Source organism: Anopheles moucheti, chromosome 3 (assembly GCF_943734755.1).
Source record: "Anopheles moucheti chromosome 3, idAnoMoucSN_F20_07, whole genome shotgun sequence".
Taxonomy (NCBI): Eukaryota; Metazoa; Arthropoda; class Insecta; order Diptera; family Culicidae; genus Anopheles; species Anopheles moucheti.
In genome coordinates this window covers 71,047,848-71,066,949 of record NC_069141.1, presented here as the reverse complement: position 1 = coordinate 71,066,949, position 19,102 = coordinate 71,047,848, and the positions used below count along the sequence as shown (strand labels likewise).

Here is a 19,102-nt window from a genome sequence, read left to right as displayed (position 1 = left end):
CATGGGAGCATCTGGGTGGTCAGCTGTTGTGCTGGTTGAGGTTCGGAGTTACAAGCGAAGGGTGTGGTGCGTTTGCGATCTCTGATCTGAACTTCAATGAACAGTTGGTGGATTGTTCGAGTGGTGCCAGTTTAGGGTTTAATCTGGAACGGTATTCGATACGTGCTAGTTGTCCCGGGGAACAAAAGGTAAACAGAACAACATGCAGGAGGAAGATGTGTTGGTAGAAGCTGACAGCCGCTCGTCGTAATACTAACACAGAAAGACTGTCGCTAATGCGTACAGCAATATATTTGCATTAAGAATGCATGAGTCGATAACAGAAATAAGGTCGTTTTTGTTCGTAATTAAACTCAGCGGCTGTCTATTAACTAATTTGATGTATATTAACGTTAATCCGATTGTTTAAAGTCCTTAAGGATCATTTGATCTGTTTTGAAATAAGAGACGAATGTAGTCGAAAGGCTCAAAGTCTTTATAAGCCGACTCAACCACAACATCTCTTTTGGAAATCTTTACAACACGCATGCTAACTACAGTAACAGTAGTAAGCTTATCAACGGAAACAAAATTGGTTGAATGCTCCAAAACAAACCAAGAATCTTCTCTATCGGAACACTTGATCGATCGTCATATTGTTATGTCAAATGCTATGTCTGATTTTCGGGTTTCCTCGCTACTTACTTACTTACTTACTTACTTAGCGGATGCTAAAACTTGTGTTTATGAACCAACGGCGGATCAAACGGTAGGCGAAGTAGGCGGTCGCCTAGGGCCTCGCCGTGTTGGGGGCATCCAAAAGTTTGTGCCAATTGTGCGAGTTTTAGAAATTGAACAGCAGAGTTAATTTATAGCATAAATTTAAGCAAAAAAGGTACAAAATTGATCAAAGATATCTTCCTTGGTTATATAAAACATTTGTTTCTATGTTAATGCAGAGAAGAATTTCGACTTTGTGACTTTAAAGTATAAACAAAATTGAACCAGGATTTCCGAATGTATAGTACCAGGAGAGCATCCACGGAAGAGGTAGCACCTAGTACAGCAATTTTGCTCGAAAATCACAGAGAAACTGCTTCAAAATCTACCAGTTTTCGAATGTTTAGCACCAGGAGAGCATACCACGGAAGAGGTAACACCTAGTACAGAAATTTTGCTCAAAATCCGCCTAAAGATATGCAATGTTTAAACACTAACTTTACATACAAACCAGCTGTTTTCAGATTTCTGATACCAGGAGAGCATGTTTTTCAAGAGGTAACACCTCGTACCAGCCGAGCTAGCACAAACAGGTTGTTACATGTAAGATGTTGCATGCCAGATGTTGCGCAACATATGTCGCGCAACATATGTTGCATGCCAGATGTTATGCAACATATGTTGCGCAACATGTGTTGTGCAACATGTGTTGTGCAACATGTGTTGGGCAACATCCTGGTATTCGACTGGTACCAGATGTTACCTCTTGAAAAACATGCTCTCCTGGTATCGGAAAGCTGAAAATAGCTGGTTTGTATGGAAAGTTAGTGTTTTTACATTGCATACCTTTCGGCGTTTTTCGGGCAAAAATACCAGCTGCTACCTCTTCCGTGGATGCTCTCCTGGTACTATACATTCGGAAACTGGTAGTTTTCGATGCAGTTTTTCGGTGGTTTTCGAGCAAAATTGCTGTACTAGGTGCTACCTCTTCCGTGGATGCTCTCTTGGTACTATACATTCGGAAACTGGTAGTTTTTGACGCAGTTTTTCGGTGGTTTTCGACCAAAATTGCTGTACTAGGTGCTACCTCTTCCGTGGATGCTCTCCTGGTACTTTAAATTCGGAAACTGGTAGTTTTCGAAGAAAATTTTTCACGGCCAACGGGAAAGTTAATGTTTAAACATTGCTTACCTTTCGGCGGCCTTTCGAGCAAAATTGCTGTACTAGGTGCTACCTTTTCCGTGGATGCTCTCCTGGTACTAAACATTCGGAAATCCTGGTGCAATTTTGTTCATACTTTAAAGTCACAAAGTCGATATTTGTCTCTGCATTTAATTTATCTAACCGTGCAAATAGACATGCAGCATTTTTTCTTAGAGCGAAATTTTGCAAAGTAGCTCAATCTTGCAAAAAAAACCCACATATCATCTTTCACCCATACTGATTTGATAAATTGCTAAAACTTCATTATATTCTACATCTTCTGACTTTAAACGTTTACCCTCATCCAGCCCTCGTACAAATGAGACGGAATGTCAAGAATAGAACTTCAAATCAACAGTTTTCGAACGGTAAAATGAGTTATGCAAACAGAGAACCCCACTTGGACACAGGTTGCGAAGCTCTTATGTCTCGCGCGCTGTACAAACATATTTTTCAGCTGTGTGAGAAAGAGAAGAAGTAAACAACTGGTTATCACTAAGCGGCGTACGAACGTTATTCAACGTATTTTGATAAATTATTTTATGTAGACATTATATAAATTAATTCTCTTCTTACTAGGTTGGTCAGAGGTTAAAAGAATGTATGCCATTTATTTGCCATCTCGAAAGAGCAATTTATAAATTTCCCATTTAATTGACTCGAAAACCTCAATTTCAAATGGCGATCGATGTAGCGATCGCCGTCTTCCCACACGTGTTGCTACTCGTTGTTTAATCATTAATTTAAATTTACCAGATGATCTGGCAGAGGCAAAATTGCGAAGAGAAGCTTCCGTCTCATTCTGTTTCACGCTTTACACACACAGCAGCTGATCGGGCGTGATGATTCGTAAACATACCGGCATGACGACACTTCATAATTGTTCTTCACACACTCACCGAGTACTTGCGGGATGAGATGTGTCTTAACCCTTGGGAGCAGTAAGGGTTGGGAGTATTATTTTACGCCATGCCACATACATTAGAGGGTGGGTTTTCATTAGATTTCCTTAAGAGTTATTGGCTGGCGTCTGTACTCTCTCACACATTCACTGCCAAGATCAAATAAATGGCTAACGGGCGGTAAAACATTAAAATTCTCTTCTTGCATTCAACGTCTTCTCCGCTCAGTTGGTGGATTAGCGTTGTACGTGGTGAGAAGAATCTGACGCGAGGAGTAAAGGATGAGCTGGGCAGGGTGTTAAGTGACCGATGTCATATAAATATCGCGTACGGAAGATGAAATCCGGTTCAGTCGGCATCGGGTAACGCGTTGTAAAAGTGTGTTCTTTCGTGATAGTAGCTACCAGAGGTGAAACGATCAGAATGTCTTCAGTTCCGATGTACTTCCGCGATTGGTGGGATGACGATCTGTTTGAAAATCCCCGTCGTACATCGCGCTTGTTCGATCAACAGTTTGCCACGGGCATATTGTACGTTGTATCAGTGCGCAACAAAGCTGCATCGGATGTGTCTTAATACGTGGCCTTTCTTGCGTCTGCTCAACAGTTCTGAGGATCTGCAGAAGATGGCATCCAGCTTTCATTCGTCGAACCTGCGCTCATCCCGGCTGGGCAGCTTTCGACGTCCGTGGAGTGAGTTCGGTGGGTACAAGTTTAGCAACAGTCTGATCAACAGCGGACCCACCATCACCGACCGGCTGCAGATCAATCTGGACGTGCAACAATTCACACCGCATGAGATCACCGTTAAAACCGTCAACAATTCGATCGTGGTGGAGGGTAAACACGAGGAGAAGCAGGACGAGCATGGTTTCATCTCGCGACACTTTGTCCGCCGTTACGTACTCCCAGGTCAGTGTGGTGTGCTCAAGTGTTTAGATTTTCATGTTGAAACAACACTTGAAATGGAAGAGAAGCTAAATAAACCAGCGACACGCGGCCGAACGCTGTTTACCCACTGTTGACTCTATTCTCTCTGCTCCATCCCATTCACAGACGATCACGACCCAAAGGACGTCATCTCGAGCCTCTCGTCGGACGGTGTGTTGACGATTGTGGCCCCCAAGAAGGTACAGCAGCCGGCGGCGGAAGTGTTGTACGAGCGTACGGTACCGATACAGCGCACTGAGGAGCGAACGGTGGAAAGCGTCCGGACGACTTCGGAAAGTGTGACCAACGAAAGTAATGGAAAATGAGCGCCTGGAACACCTCGACACTCCCCTTATTGTTTGGTTTACCGACAGTACTATGAACCAAAGTGATTAGCAAAGTATTAACGAAGAAGATCGGAGGTTTTGTGAATGTTTTGAGTGAAATAAAGTGCAGCAGAAGCGGTGCGTTGTAAGACTAATTTGTGAGTTGTTAAGAGTGTCTGAGTTGTTGAACATGACAGGGTAGAGTCTCGCCGTAGAGTTTGTGAGATCTGCAATTGGAAAATATTCTACAAGCTGGAACCGCCATCAGATTGCTGTATATTGTGGAGTCTCTACATACTTCTAACTAATTCTACATTTTATGCTTAGACCGCTATTGTTACACCTGCATTGACTCGCTATGATAAATGATTATTCTTTAAAATCAAGTGTTAATTCTGTTATTTCACCCACTGATGGAGCTAATTCAATGGAAAAATACTACATAATATTTCCAATTTGAAGAACTCTCATACACTATACATGGTGTCACTAGTCTCGAGAGTTTGATTAGGAATACTCTATTCAACTCTGATTCAACAGTAGAAGATCTTCAATAATAACCAATAATACACATGGCAATCTAAGAGAACATCAACAAGATCAGTTTTGGAGGATTTTATCTCTTCTTATGTATAAGTTCAACATCGAAATATGATGGAATTCTTCATGTCGAATTCTCCAAATTCTTCGATGTCGTGTGACTTACCAACACTATCCATCACTACCTTTCGTACAGCGAGAGGGATGGACATTGAGGGAATATCTTCTGCAATCATAATGTCTATCCTAAAACAAGATGGTTGTGTATTTTTGCACTGTGTTTAATGTTATTGTAACAATACTTTAAGTGCCAGACAATAAAACAAACGACCAGCAAAATTAAACATAAAAATAAAATAGCATTTTGTTTTATTGTACGATCAGTTCAGTAATGAAATAGGCAGAATATAGATCGAACCTCACCCTGTAGCGCCTACTCTAAGCAAATACATCCAATCTAATACTCTTGCGTTTGTTTATGTGTGTTCGATCATGTCCTTCTCCATCTTAAATACTCCAATCTTTACTTCGCTCCCTCTACGCTCGGTTGAGCTTCCTGCTTGTCCTTAGCCGGTTGTCCCGTCTGCTGGATCGGTACGCTACGTTCCGGGTTTGGGGCTGGCAGCGACTTTTTCGGTGCGGTCACCGTGAGCACACCGTCCGACGAGAGTGTCGACACAACATCGTTCGGATCGTGGCCACCTAAAACAAAGGAGAATAATAAAACCGATGTCAATTTATCTCCGTTGTATCCCCCAGGACGGATAGGCTTACTTGGTAGCATGTAGCGGCGCGTGAAGTGACGTGACACGAAACCATGCTCGTCCTGTTTCTCCTCATGTTTGCCCTCCACCACGACGCACCGGTCGCTGGTTTTGACGGTGATTTCCTCCGGCGTAAATTGCTGCACGTCCAGAATAATCTGGAACCGGTCCTTGTCGAGGTTGAGCGTCGAGCCGGAATCTTGCCGCGTGAGGGCAGTGTTACGCCACGGTCGGTAGTAACCGCCACGAAGCAGTGACGGCGAGGAGAGCGGTGTCCGGGCCGGGAAGGATGAGAAAAGATCGTCCGCACTGTGTTGGAGTGAAAGCACAACGTGGAAAAGGTAAGGTAATCACTATGAAACACGCGCGATTGAGGTGAGGTTTGATGCTACTAACCGCAAACCGGTGCCAAAATGCTGATCTAGCAGCCTGGACGAACGGAGTGGAGTGTCGAAATCCTCCCACCAATCACGGAACAACATCGGCACAACGGACATCTTGGGTGGAAAGAAATAGGAAGTTTCAAGGTAATAATCACAAATATCACAGTTTATTATCTGCCACTTATTTCACTCCATTTTCACCCACCTTAATGATGATTCACTAAAAAAAAACTGTATTTTCACTTAACACAAGCACCAACTTTTCACCGACTGTCGAACTGACTGACGACCTGCGGGCACCGGTTTTCCACTTTTATAGTGCATTCTCTCACTATTTTTGGAACCCCCGTTTTATACGCATTTCCCCGTGAGCACAGGGTTGGTCTCTTTTGGAAACCGAGACCGATTTTCTACCGACCGGTAATAAAACGACCGCAGTTGTCGAAGGAGGCGAAGCGATATGAGAGCAAACAGTTTGTGAGAGAGAAAACAATACCCATCCAGCCGTGTTTGTTTACGCGAAAGGAAAACTCTGTGAGAGAAACTTTTCTCCCGTTGGGCAAGAGAGAACGAAATGAGTGAGAAATGAGTGTGAGAGAGAGAAATTGTCCGGCATAGTTTTTCTTTGTATTTTCCACGATCAATGCGGATCAAGCAGGCCGTGCTGTTCGATGGATGGCATGATCATGGCGAAGGTGGGCGTGTGATCACCTGTGTGGCGACTTTCGTGGCATCCGAAAATAGCTTTCACACCGAGAATGGACACACACCGCCGGGGAGGTAAATTATTAAAATGTGATTCTTCAGCAAGCGCTAGCGAAAGGTTGGGTGCGTTGGCTTGCTATAAATAAGTTCCTCCAACTCAGGAAGCCATGTTTGTTTTTTTTTTGTTCTCTCTTGTGTGCGTGTGCGAGTGTCTGTTTGTGATAGACAATTATTTCCTACTGCAGAATTCAAGCAAAATATTGTTTATACACGACGCTAAAGAATGCATTATGAGGGGTTTTGTCATCGGGGCTATTTTTAGCATTGATTATTTACTTTAATTCACGCAATCGGTGCAATGTTCGCGTGTGGTTAATTAGGTGCCGCATTGGTGCCGGGGTGTTTAATTTGCCACTTGTCTCAGATTGCGAGATACGGCAATTAGCGACTGCTCAATGAAACGGGACGATTGTTTTTTCATTCACAGCTGAATGGGACAAGATGAATTGAATCCATTTCGGTGTGTGTAATGATGAAAGAAACATTATTTGTGAGATGTTAATCATGGCTTTAATGCCCAATCTCATCACATTTGAGATCTTGGCGGTTCTGATCTTCGTTTGGTAAGTTCATTAACTAATTAATTTACTTTAGACCAAGAATTAGTTGACAAATATTTTGAGACGTGTTTGCAAAATATCAGGATAGTATAGAACTCTTCATGTGTATAATTATGATATAGTCTTAAATATGCAATAATATATGATATTTCAAGAACATTTTATCACAATTATATACATTCTTTTCGAGAACTCCCATAGATAAAAACAATAGATAAAAAGACTCTAAACTTTCAATTCTGCAGTCTGAAGCATCCGAGGAAACATTTAAATGATAGAAATGGAAAATTATGCCCAAAAGATGCTGCCACTACTCCCTCAATAGGGAAATGCACCGTTGATGCATTTTTCTGCCGCACGTGATACACATAACATTAGAATTCTATTTTAAGCTGCGATCGCTCTAGAGAACCAACTAACAACACGATCCAAACGCCAGGCAGCAAGTGGAATGTAACACGTCACGACACAGGAAGAGATTCCACATGGAGCACAGATGATGATTCACACCACATCAGTTCGCTTCCCACACACTTTTTTTATCCTTCCTTGTCCATTCAGTAGTGCGAAGTAATTTAGTTTTTTGTTAGTAATCTTCACACACCACACGGCTGCTTTCACTACTATTTTCATTTATTACACTTTATTAGACAGACTTATTTTGCGGAGAAAAAAAAACAATTCGTTACACTGTTTTGTTTTGGTTTAGTTTTAGATTGTGGATTTACCATTTTTCTTGTTCAAATTTTCCGTTTTATCAGACTTCTGAGATGCCAGTAACCTTTCTTTTTTTAAAGGAATTTTACATCTCGCAACCATACCATCAACACATTCTAATAGCACAGCTGAGTGTTGTACGTGTTTCACGTTCAGTTTTGTTTGTTTGTTTGTTTTTGTTAGCTAACACGCGCCTTTTTATTGAAGACCACATCGATGCGCTAGAATATAAGTGTGTTTGCGGGTTTTTTTTTGTATTACATGTTATCGTTTTAACTGTTTCTTTTTTCTTGTTGTTCAAGTTGTATCAACTTGGTTGGTTTTGCTTTAATTATATTTCCACACTGCTTTTTAGGCTTCGGTGAGATACATTTGTCCAAACATCTTCAAACAATCCGGCGTGTACAGCACAGCACGGTTGTTGTGTTGTATTTTAATCCGTTCAAACTACAATGTGTTGCGTGTTTGTGGCTTTTCTTGACCAATGACAAGTGAGCTCGAGTGAAAGGATGATCACCTTTGGCGCTTTATGATGATCGCTAGTGATAATACAATTACATCAACAGACAAAACGCCTACTAACGACTCTATCGTTAGTCCGGTTCCTTCGTTTGGTTGGTACAATTTTAGATATATTATTTGTGTGTATGTGTTTTTTTTTTCTTTTTTATTACTCGCTTGCTAACGCTTATCTATGCCACAGGGCTAAGATTCAACGCGCGCGTGACGCACGGTTTTACAAAGTTTTTAGTTTGCTTTATTCCACACCCCGAATTCCATTAAATGGCTTCCCTCTTTTCCTACAGTATACAGATGGTGAAACATTTGACGGTGCTTTTCTTAAAAACCAGATATGACCAGCATATCAGAACGATACAATTATCTAGCAATAATGTGTGTGTATGTGTATGTGTGTGATCGTGTGTTAATGTGTATTGTTGCTCAGTTTTGTATATCGCGTCGTAGTATGATGAAAATTAGTACGATTTCGTTAGTAGCTTAAATCTGCAATAACATTAGACCGTACTTTTGGAAACCAGCAATATGTTTCGGGAGCGTTCTTGTAAGCTGAGCGAGAGAGTGAGTGTTTGAGTGAGGGAGAGAGAGTGAGAGATAGTGAGGAAGAAAATGGAAAATGTAAAAAAAAAAGATCAAATAGATTGATATTTGTGCCGCTCTTTTTTATTTAAGTTTCAGTGTTTGTATATAGATGTGACAGTGTGCTGTAACCATGGTGATGATAGTACTAGTACGATTGTGCTTGTATGTAGCCACAGGAGGTACATAAATACAGCATAAGTGCTTGAGCTCAGTGTTGAAACCGTAAGATCAGTTGTTCAGTTGTGTGAATGATTTTCTTGCACAGATTAGTTTGAGAAGGAGGGAAAAGAAATACACAGGGGGAAAAATAGTTAAAGTAAATAGAACCCTTCTGGTTTTGTTCAGGCTGGAAAGTACTTTCGGTGGGTTACACGCTTTGGTGCTGCTGAAAGTGAACATTTTTTTTTTTTGGTAGCATACCCAATTTCGCCCCGCACAACAGTACGATAGTGTCGAATGCACACGCTAATATGTGGGCCTTTTTCTTTGTGTTTTCTTTTGTTATTTAACATTATCACATGTTCCCTATTATTGTCACATCAACGTACGGTAGGATAGTATCAACGCGCTAGTAAACACGCGTGTGGATGTGCATTGTTTTTGCCGGCTAGCGTTTGCAACAAGCGGAACAACAACTAGCAGGAATAAATTGGGAATCATCCCACCGATGCTTTTGTTTGCTTCTTTTGGGACAATTACAATTATCTTCTCTTTGCGTTTCTCTAAACTCCACAAAGCAAAGCAAACGAGTTGAAACGAGACGCGAGACGCGCCCTACACAGATTCATCTACAACGCAACACTTACGCAAAAAGGGAAAACAACTTTCGGCTATTGTGCGATCGCAGTCGTCTCCAACGGTTCCCTCCCCCTCCCCACCCAAGCTTTGATCGGTAACATTAACGATAGATGGGACACCGGTTTGTTTTTTTTTGTTTAGCTGTATGATTTTTGTTTTTGTCTACTACATTTGCACAACATTGGCTCATGCAACCCATTTCAGGTCTCAACGGTAGCGCTGGGATTTGACAATCGGAAAGAAAGAAGGCGACAGAGGAACTACATGGAGACGCCCGGTTGTTCACGCTTGTACGCAGTACGCAGCGTGTGAAAAGAAACACTACACGGTGAAGAAACTAGCGCGAATATATTGAGATAAACATATAAGAAAGCGTTTTGTTTTGTTGTATAACCACCGTTAAGGATCCTAGATATGGTGCACTTAGCAATCCGCAATCCGCTAATAGAAACATTCATCTACTGTATCTTAAATATGCACTATTATATGCGTACACATACACACTCACTCACACACACACACTGTTCAGAAGGGTTAATTTTAAACGGTACCGAAAATATGGGTATTTCTGGGCAGGAGTTTTGCTTTCAAAATTCACCACCCGACCAGCAATGTACCGTCGCTTTGTGTTAAGGAACTTCGCCTATCCAAACATCGGTTGAAAGAAAACACAAAACCTCCTCACTAACTCCTTAACACTCTCCTGGTGGCTTCGATCAACGAAGTAGCGTGGTGCTAAATGATACCTTTCCTTTTTGGCTTCCTACAGACATCTGCCGACGTGCGAAGCACTGGTGGCAGAGATAGCCTAAACAAAAACATCTACATTTGCTATCTCTTTCTAATGACACCTGTTTCCATCGGTTTGTGTTAAAACAAAAAAAAACAACTATAAGCAATGATAGGGAGAGAAAGCGGGTTTCGTACAAGTTAATATGGCTGCATGGAGCTGATTCCATGATCGCTGCTCACTGGGTCCAATAAATACTGTTTTACCGCGGGCTCTGGCGTACATTGGATTGGTTGACGGATTGCCTACCACACACACACACACACACACGCACGCACGTGGTTTTGTGCGCTCACTAATACGGTGACAAAAGCTAATAAATTATGCCTACTTTGTGATAATACATCTATACAGCTCCCCGGACTTAACATTACGTGGAGCGCCCCTACCCCTTGCATGATTCAAATTTTAATCGAGTAAACTAAACGTAGTTGGGAAACACTGGCAGAGTGTTTGATTGGGGGAGGGGAAACGGTATTAAAACAAACTACCTAACGCTAACCTAATCGAATAGACACATCGGTCGAGAATTAACCTGACACAGCAGCCTGACCTGCAATATCTCTCAGTGTACGTGGCATATCGTGCGAACGCCCTCACCCCCTGACGATTACGCGATGTGGTTAAAACCTAAACAAAACCGGCGGAGTTAGTAGATCTTATTACGTAATTTACAAAACAAAAGAGACAAATTTCTTAGAACGAACAGGTAATAAGCGAAGCTAGATAAACTCAAAAAACGAGTGTATTTATGCGTTGTTGGGTGTGTTGGGTAGATGGACTCTGATAGATGTACATAATTTTACCGTGATTTGATAATGTGCGCTCCCAATCGAATTGTGGCTCCGTGGCCAACCGTTGCCGTTGTACGTGATACAGAAAATGGTGCAGTGTGTCTGTGTGTGTGTTTTTCTTTTGTTACAACGGACAACAATTTCTAGCACGTGCAAACCAATGATACTCTCTCGCTCTATCTTGTTTTGTTTTAGTTGTTGCGTATTTTCTAACATTTCTGGGTCGCTGCTCCTGGCTGCACGAAGAACTCGGCGAGTTCTGTAAGGGTAAGGGTTGGGATGTACGGTAAATGACGATGGTATGAAAACAATACTGCTACAATCATGGAAGGAAGATCCGCCCCATTGATGATCGCGTTAGCTGTCCGCTTTATGGGACGTTTGGCCTTTGGCGTTGGCGTTATCCGTAATTACATTAATTCCTCTCTCGTGTCCTTTTTGTGACAACTCGGAATCTTCGCTCGATGGTTCCGAGTGGTGTGGTTCGTCCGTCCGCCCCACGTACAATTTCGTCTCAATGTGTTTTGTTTTGTACCAGCAAAAAAATAGCGATGAAAACGTGACCGAGCAGGACGGATGTCAAGTCCTAAACGCGGCGGAGCAGGCTTACTAGAACTTCTCCTCCAGGGAGATCGAACTTGCCGTCTCTTCGTTTAGTGACATCTGCTTCCGCTTGATGTCGCTGAGTGTATTGATGCCTTGCTCCTCGAACAGCTTCCACTGGGAATAGTTGAACTCCATGTAGCGTATGATTTCGGGCATTTCGATAAAACCTGCAACATTAGAGCAAACAATCAGACCAATCAGAGCGCGCACAATACACAATGCAGGACAATGCAACTCACTGTTCCATGCGTCCATCATGTCGTGTATGATGTACTCGATGAAGCCAATCTGGCTCTTGGAGATACTGCAGGTCGTGCGATCAAACATTGGCATCACGATTGGCAGATTTTTGCGCTTCTCCTCGTCCGTTTGCATGAAGTACTCCTCCGCAATGCGGCGGGCCCACTCGACGCAGAATTTGAGCGGGCGCGTTGGGTTGCTCACGTCCGCACACTTGATCAGCATACGCCGGACAAGTATCTGATTGTCGTCGTTATCGGGCGGTATCGGCTCCTTCGACTCCACGTCCGTGCCGAACACGCTCACAAACTTGGCGAGATGTTCGAAATGTCGCGTCATCTCCGTCGCCAGTATCATGTCGACAATGATGGAGCGCGCCAATTTGTACATGTCCCGGTCCAGGTTTTTGAAGATGTTGATCTTATCGTCGGCTGAAATAGCGGAGCGGCGCGTTAGGCAATGCGATTGAACATGTGTGCCGAGCGTAACTCACCTAGCGTCAACCGGAATGTGGTCGCCGCATGATGCGACTCCAGCACACAAATGTCGTTGTACAGCAGGGCCAGGGAGCTGTCGGAGTTGCACAGGAAGGCAGACGAACGGCCCGGATGGTCTATGTCATGGGTTGCGGCGGCAATGAGAGCGGTCGCTTCGTCCATTCGGTCCATTATTTTTATCTCTCGGTTGCTCAGCTGCTGCAGGTAGACTGCCGTGGCCTGAAATGCATTGGAAGTACGCAACACACAGACTTTAGCGGAGTCATTTCTTGGAGTGTAAAATTGCTTTGCTAAGTCCTTGGATAAGTCTCAGCCGTGCAAAGGAAAGTCAGATATTAGATTTCTTCACAAGATGAAGAGATGGGCCCCACTTTTAAAAGCTCCTTCTTTTCTTTGGTGAGCACTCATCAAGGGTTTCATGTAATTATTCCCTACTTGAGTACGGTTTACTTTCAAAAGCAAGATCTTTCTACAAAGCAACCGAACCGTTTTTCCCACGGTGGTGCAACAAACATTCAAACTCCCTCACTTAACAATTGTTATGAAAGGTAGACGGGCGGAAGAATCCGTAAAGGATATTACAAAACCCATCACGAACAGAAACAAAAGCACCGAGAACAAGAGCCGTCGTGGAAATGGATTTGCATGTAAAAAGGATGCGATGGTAGGGGATCGACAAAACAAATCCTACGACCCTCCACCAAAAACCCCAAAGCAAATGCGGTTTGTGCTGAGAAAGGGACGGAATAGGCTGACGCTGTCGGCCTAGCGGCACCTCTCGGTTGGGCGATGAGATAGAAGAGGATTAATTTTAATTATTTTCCGCTCACCTGCATCACGTCAGCGGCATGAGTGCTGTTGTGATATGTATTCTCGCTGTGGTAGTGCTTCTCCATCTCAATGAGCCACAGCTTGAACGTCATCTCGTCACAGTTGAACGTATTGTACACATCAAACCGCCGGAACAGTTCTAATCCTGCAGGTGTGGAAGAAGCACGAACGTGGGAAAGAAAAGCAGACGAAGATGGAAACGTTTAGCAAACGGACAACGTGGACCGACGGCACTCGACCGTGATGATGTTAGCGCTGTCGCCTACCTAAACACACTAATGGACGTTTCTCGGTAAGTTCCTCTAGCTTAAATATTTCAAAATCCCAATCCAGGGCCGTCTGTAGCAGGTCGGACAGTTCTGAAGATTCTTTGGTTTTGTTGAAAACGATGCTCCCTGTAGATGGTCGGCCACCGCCGCGTATGATGGAGTCGTTCGAGCTGCGCCTGGACGACAGGATGTTCGTTGGTCCTTGCTGTCGGTGGAGATACGAATGTAAATTAGACAACCCGTACCCGTTGGTCGCGTTTCTCCCCGTACGCGGCACTTACCGTGAGCAGGGCCCCTATCAGATCGGTGGCAACCGGGTCCTCGGTGCGGATTTCCTTCATCTGCGGACTGTACAGTCCCTCCCGCTTGAGGAACTCCATCACCCGGTCCAGCAGCTTGGCTTCTTCGAGCGAGCAGTTTTCCTGAACCTGTGCCAGCAGGCTCAGTACTTTGGTGATCGGTGCCTCGAGCGGCAGCGAGGACAACTTCGCCAGGCTGGTCCGCCGCAGCCCATCCGACGCGATTGACCGCACGTCGAAGCTGCCCCGTCGGATCGAGTGCAGTGAACCGCGGGGTACCTCCTTACCCTGCGGTAACGTTTGCAGTGCCTCTCCGATCGCGTTCGATGACACGAGTGCGCTGGATGATGATTCTAGGATTAAAACTAAGTGTGTGGGATTCCTAGAAGGAATTAAATAAACATAAGCAAATAGAAGAATAAATTGAAAGCAAATAGCGCACTGACGGGTCTGGTTAAGCTTGAGAAAAAAGGACAAGTACAAGTTTGTTATTCGAATTGCATAACTTTAGGCGCATATCATGCAATTCTTGACGTGAAATCTTCTCGAAAAATGCAGTTAAATTCTTTTTAAAGCAAGCCTCTTTATTATCTTGCAAACGTATTGTTTTTATCGTTACGCAATCATCGGCAGGGAACGGACCATCCTAACCGCCCTAATCCCACTCACCTTCCGATGCACGAGACAGGTACGGCACGAACATGGATTTGTGATGATTCTTGGGACTTTCTCCGCGTGGTAAGGTAACCGTCGTAGTCCTTATATCTACTGGTATGAGATAAAATATTACTAATATCGGCCGTTACCAAGTCGTTCAGAGATCTGCCAACGATTTCATCCTGCGGGGTATACGAGCGAACGAGAGACACGGTTAAAGGATTACAGTGTTTGGCGAGAACTCCAACCGGCCGGCTGAAGGGGATCCACCACTTACCAGCTTCATATTCAGCACACGTTCGCTAGCTCGGTTCGCATACTGTGCCCGGAGCGTATCGTCGGTAATGATGACCGCTTCCCTCGATCGATGAAGCGCCGTATATAGTGCCTGCGAAAAGCAAATAATTTCATTTATCAAGGATGCAGTGCTCGGTTGTGCTCGATGACAGCGCCGGTGAAATAGACATGTGAGAAATTGCACTAATTGCTACAAAATTGTGTACCATGCTTAAGGAAATGAGGAAACACTTCATCACATCCGAAGGACGGCGACGATTTACAGTGTTTATTGGAGCGTCTTCGACGGATGACCGAACGCACAGATCGCATTAAATATTTAAAGGACGGTTTAACGTTGCGCTGCATCAGTATCCTCTGAGTCCATTCAGCGGCGAGTGAGTTAATTGTATTTTCTATACATTGAATTACATTTATGCACCTCCCCAGCGCTTTCCACTGTGCGCATTCGTGTGTTCATACGCTTAATGTCCAGTATGTGATGCCGTTGGAATCAACATCTCCTCCTTCAACCCTTTTCCAATTCTGCAGTTCGAACAGCGCCATAAACTATTCATTTAAAGCCATGCGGCTGATGACATGATTCAATTTATTCACCTGCCGGCACTCGATAAATCACAGATATAGGCACTCCAACGGTTGGGAAAATGGTAACGGGCGCGTGTGTCGGTCGAACCGGACCAGTACGCTCCCGACACAAAGTGACAGACAACATGACGGGGTACCATAAATCTTGCTCTCGTCTAACTGCCCACTTTGACCCGGGGCTTGGTATGATCGGTGGTGCGGAATAAACAAGCACCTCCAATGAAGACCTCAACCGTGCACGGAAGCAAACACTGTGGGTGCCTGGTACCGGTGTTTCAGGAATTTCCCAGGACTTTCAGTCGGTGAAGCATTTCGCTTCCCAAAACGCTTCTCAAGCGTGTGAGGATTGCAGAAGATTAATAAAACGATTGCAATCCCATCGGATTGCTACGGCAACCGAGCTACGGGAACCGCCGGAAGGCCAGGAAGCATTGCGATAGTAAACTACGATTGATTGGGTTAATGGAGGTTGATGCAAATACGGTCAATTACGGTAAATCGGATGCTATCGGTAGATCGAATTAATCGAAATAGGTCGCGTGAACTGTATTTCGCCGAAGCTCTCAATTATTTAAAAAAATTGTTAACGGTCGATATCAGTGTAGGGTGATTCAGATTCAGATTCATTAATCTGTATGAATCTTTGAACTGAACCAATCAATCTGAATCTATATTTTCAAAGATTCATGAATCTGAAAACTGCTATAGACATTCATGAATCATTAGGTAGTCGAGTCATGATTTGAATGACTCCTTATTAAAGATTCATATGAATGATTCTTTTCAAAAGATTCACTTGTCGCAGCAACGAAACGAAATATGGTTTTACGAAATATGGACATTTGATTTTCCGACAGTTTTCCATTATCAGATCAATCTATTTGTTTTGAGTCTTGATAGTGAATTTATCAACATTATTTTCAAGCAAGTATTGAACGTAAATGAAGAGGCACCAGTGAAAGCACGTTCTATCGTGCTAAAAGCTACATTTAAAATTGTCCCTCGTAGTGTTGCAAAGGGCCTAAGCGCAAGAGAAACATTCCATGAACGATAACCATTTGCCCGGTTTGGATCATCGTAGCGATATGAGTGGCACATAAACAGCGATAAACCACCCTGCTTCGGACGCTGGACAGTGTCCTCGTTGGCCTCGTTGCGGTTGAACGGTAACGATGATGATGGCACGATGACATTGCCAGAAAGCAAAATTGACCCATCCGAGTAGGCAAGGAGGGATGCAACACGGGACAAAAGGGGACGGTGTAAGCTGGCAAGGCGTGGGATTAAAACCTACCTGTTGAGTCGATATCACATTCTGCGGTCTGACGAGCGAGTGCTGGATTTGCCGCAGCTCCGACGAACAAATCGATACATGTGGAGACTCGATAATGCACTGCAAAAGGAAAAGCGAAAAAGAAAAAAAACCAGAGCGCACCATTATTAAGCGGCACCATTAAGCTGAAGTAATCGACTACGGTTCAAACGATGGTCCGATGGTTTTCTCTTCTAGCCGATGTGATGGTGCCAAGGATGTGCTGCACCGAAAAGCGGGCAACACCATCGACCAACACCGTGTGACCGGTTGAGTGAAGTTAATGACGATAGTCGGCCAATGGTGGACCCGCCCCGTGGTAGTGCATCCACGTCAATGTGGATGGATATGGTAAATTGAATGTCAAACGTCAATTGGATAATTGTGAGTCGCTCCATCGAGGTACGTCAATTTGCCACATTTTTTTTTCAACCAGTGACCAGCAGACCAGCGTAGTGTGAGCATTTTCCAAACAAATGAAGGAAAGTGTGACCAAAGTTGTAGTGTAGTGTGGTAGCGTTGGTGTAAGGATGTATTGAAACTAATCAAACTGGAGCGTTGAGTAAGGTGGGATAAACGGATTGACGTCAATTGCTTCGATGTCAATCAACCACAGGAATGGTCAGGGAAACTTTCCCTTCGATACTTTATTGTCGAGAGGTCCTCGTAGTTTGATATTAGTTTCATAGTAACACTCATTATTAAACCTTTCGATGTGATCCCCATCACGACATGTTGTTCAGATGGTGCTGGAACCCAAATTCAAAAACGTTGCATGCACACTTACCCTGTTATAGCCAACATCCAGCAGAGAAATCACAGCCGTATCATCCTTTTCAAATACACTGGCGACAAGAAAAAAGAAGCAAAATAAATCAGCATTAGTGTATACGCAAGCTTAACAAATTGTCCTTTTTTTTCGTCAACTGCACTGCTTCGCCACTCGAACCTGATCCTGCCCATAAGCGGATCCAATTTACTGTGATTGAAATTGTCTTCCCCGAAGGAACCATTTACCGGTGAATGTGGCGTGAGTGTGGAAGGCAGAGAGCAAAAGAGAAAATCCAACGCTGGACATTACCGTCCCGGTGTGGGATGGGCAATCAATGTGAAACCTCGGGATGAAATCCACCCGGCAAGAACATAGTCACGAATCCATTTATTACCCATCGGCACCTGTTATTCGCAGCACGTTCAACAAGTCTTTTGAATTGCTCTGGTGACACCAACAAGAGCCTATAGATGCTGCTTTAAATTGTGATAACTGATTTTTTCTTCTCTCTCCCTCGAAATCTGATGCTTTCAATGGAAAGATTCACAGTGTCACAGTTGGCAATTTCCATCAGTTTTCAAAATCTCCGATCGACGGGTTGGGAGATTTTGGCAAGAGTTCGACCAGCTTTGAAAATGGGTATAATGGAGATATGCTATTTTTAGCGGCAGCTTACTAATGGTCCACGCACAATAAAGGACATCATCTGCCGTTGGCATGAACTGTGATAGCAAAATCACGGGCCACCGTGATGTGAGCGCTTACCTCTTTTTCACTACCGCAACCATTGTCGTATGTTGGCTACCCTTCGAATTGCGAATTGACCTGTGAACAATGTGGAAAATGAACTATAAGCCGGTTGTGTCATAATAGCCGAGTTGATGAGATTTTCCCATCGCAGAATGAAACATTATGGTCCGTACACGGTCCAATCAGTTTTACATCGGTCCTGTAGCATTGCACGAGCGCGCGTTTGACACCACTGCCGTACCGGTACCGGTGGTCGCGGTGTAATGCGAATAATCTACATTTAGGCTCTTACCTGCCGAGCGCTTCCGCCTCCATCGTGCGCGGGTATCGCGCGTCCACGATGATGATGTGGTGCCCGCCCGAGCTCGGATTTTGGAACGCTTCAATCGCACTTTCGGCCGACTTGACGAACGTTGGCTCCAGGCTGAGACGGTGGCTGGCATTAACCAGCGCATCGAACACGGGATCATTCTTGCAGAAGGCAATCAAAATCTGGAAATAGACCGAGTGGAGCGGCAAAATTAAGCGCATTGTTTGCGCAGCTATCGGGAGGCACCGTGCATTATACATCGAGTGCTCTCCGGTGTGCATTACCTTAATCACAGGATTCGGTGGTAACAGGTTGGGAAACTTCAGATCCGATACTAATCTCTGAAAATGGTGTAACAAAGAAAGGGAAGTACAATTAGAGCTTCATCGGTATTATCTCCCGC

General features: G+C 44.0%; 3 protein-coding genes across 6 annotated transcripts in view; 1 reads left to right on the top strand and 2 right to left on the bottom strand.

The window, feature by feature from the left end:
* The first annotated feature begins 3,169 nt into the window (after positions 1 to 3,169).
* Positions 3,170 to 4,214, top strand: LOC128300506 (protein lethal(2)essential for life-like). Its single transcript, XM_053036586.1, has 3 exons — positions 3,170 to 3,334; positions 3,411 to 3,715; positions 3,860 to 4,214. The coding sequence occupies exons 1-3, from the start codon at positions 3,228 to 3,230 to the stop codon at positions 4,057 to 4,059; spliced, it is 612 nt and encodes a 203-aa protein (XP_052892546.1). The 5' UTR covers positions 3,170 to 3,227; the 3' UTR covers positions 4,060 to 4,214.
* Positions 4,215 to 4,938: 724 nt separating this feature from the next.
* LOC128300507 (protein lethal(2)essential for life-like) lies at positions 4,939 to 6,037 on the bottom strand. The gene is made up of 4 exons (XM_053036587.1): positions 5,952 to 6,037; positions 5,760 to 5,860; positions 5,374 to 5,672; positions 4,939 to 5,301 (listed from the first exon to the last, which is right to left on the bottom strand). Exons 2-4 carry the CDS (start codon positions 5,858 to 5,860, stop codon positions 5,123 to 5,125), a joined length of 579 nt encoding a protein of 192 aa, XP_052892547.1. The 5' UTR covers positions 5,952 to 6,037; the 3' UTR covers positions 4,939 to 5,122.
* A 3,979-nt stretch (positions 6,038 to 10,016) lies between these two features.
* LOC128305954 (high affinity cAMP-specific and IBMX-insensitive 3',5'-cyclic phosphodiesterase 8) overlaps positions 10,017 to 19,102 on the bottom strand; it is a 130,271-nt gene continuing 121,185 nt past the window's right edge. For all 4 annotated transcript variants that reach the window (XM_053043598.1, XM_053043599.1, XM_053043601.1 and 1 more), the window contains 13 exons: positions 18,984 to 19,040; positions 18,682 to 18,881; positions 18,405 to 18,464; positions 17,655 to 17,712; positions 16,850 to 16,948; positions 14,948 to 15,058; positions 14,683 to 14,852; positions 13,996 to 14,395; positions 13,712 to 13,919; positions 13,445 to 13,590; positions 12,611 to 12,833; positions 12,117 to 12,548; positions 10,017 to 12,044 (listed from right to left, as the gene is read on the bottom strand). In XM_053043598.1, the coding sequence (XP_052899558.1) occupies positions 11,881 to 12,044; positions 12,117 to 12,548; positions 12,611 to 12,833; positions 13,445 to 13,590; positions 13,712 to 13,919; positions 13,996 to 14,395; positions 14,683 to 14,852; positions 14,948 to 15,058; positions 16,850 to 16,948; positions 17,655 to 17,712; positions 18,405 to 18,464; positions 18,682 to 18,881; positions 18,984 to 19,040 (2,328 nt within the window). In that variant the 3' untranslated portion in view covers positions 10,017 to 11,880. The remainder of the gene's footprint in view (positions 12,045 to 12,116; positions 12,549 to 12,610; positions 12,834 to 13,444; positions 13,591 to 13,711; positions 13,920 to 13,995; positions 14,396 to 14,682; positions 14,853 to 14,947; positions 15,059 to 16,849; positions 16,949 to 17,654; positions 17,713 to 18,404; positions 18,465 to 18,681; positions 18,882 to 18,983; positions 19,041 to 19,102) is intronic.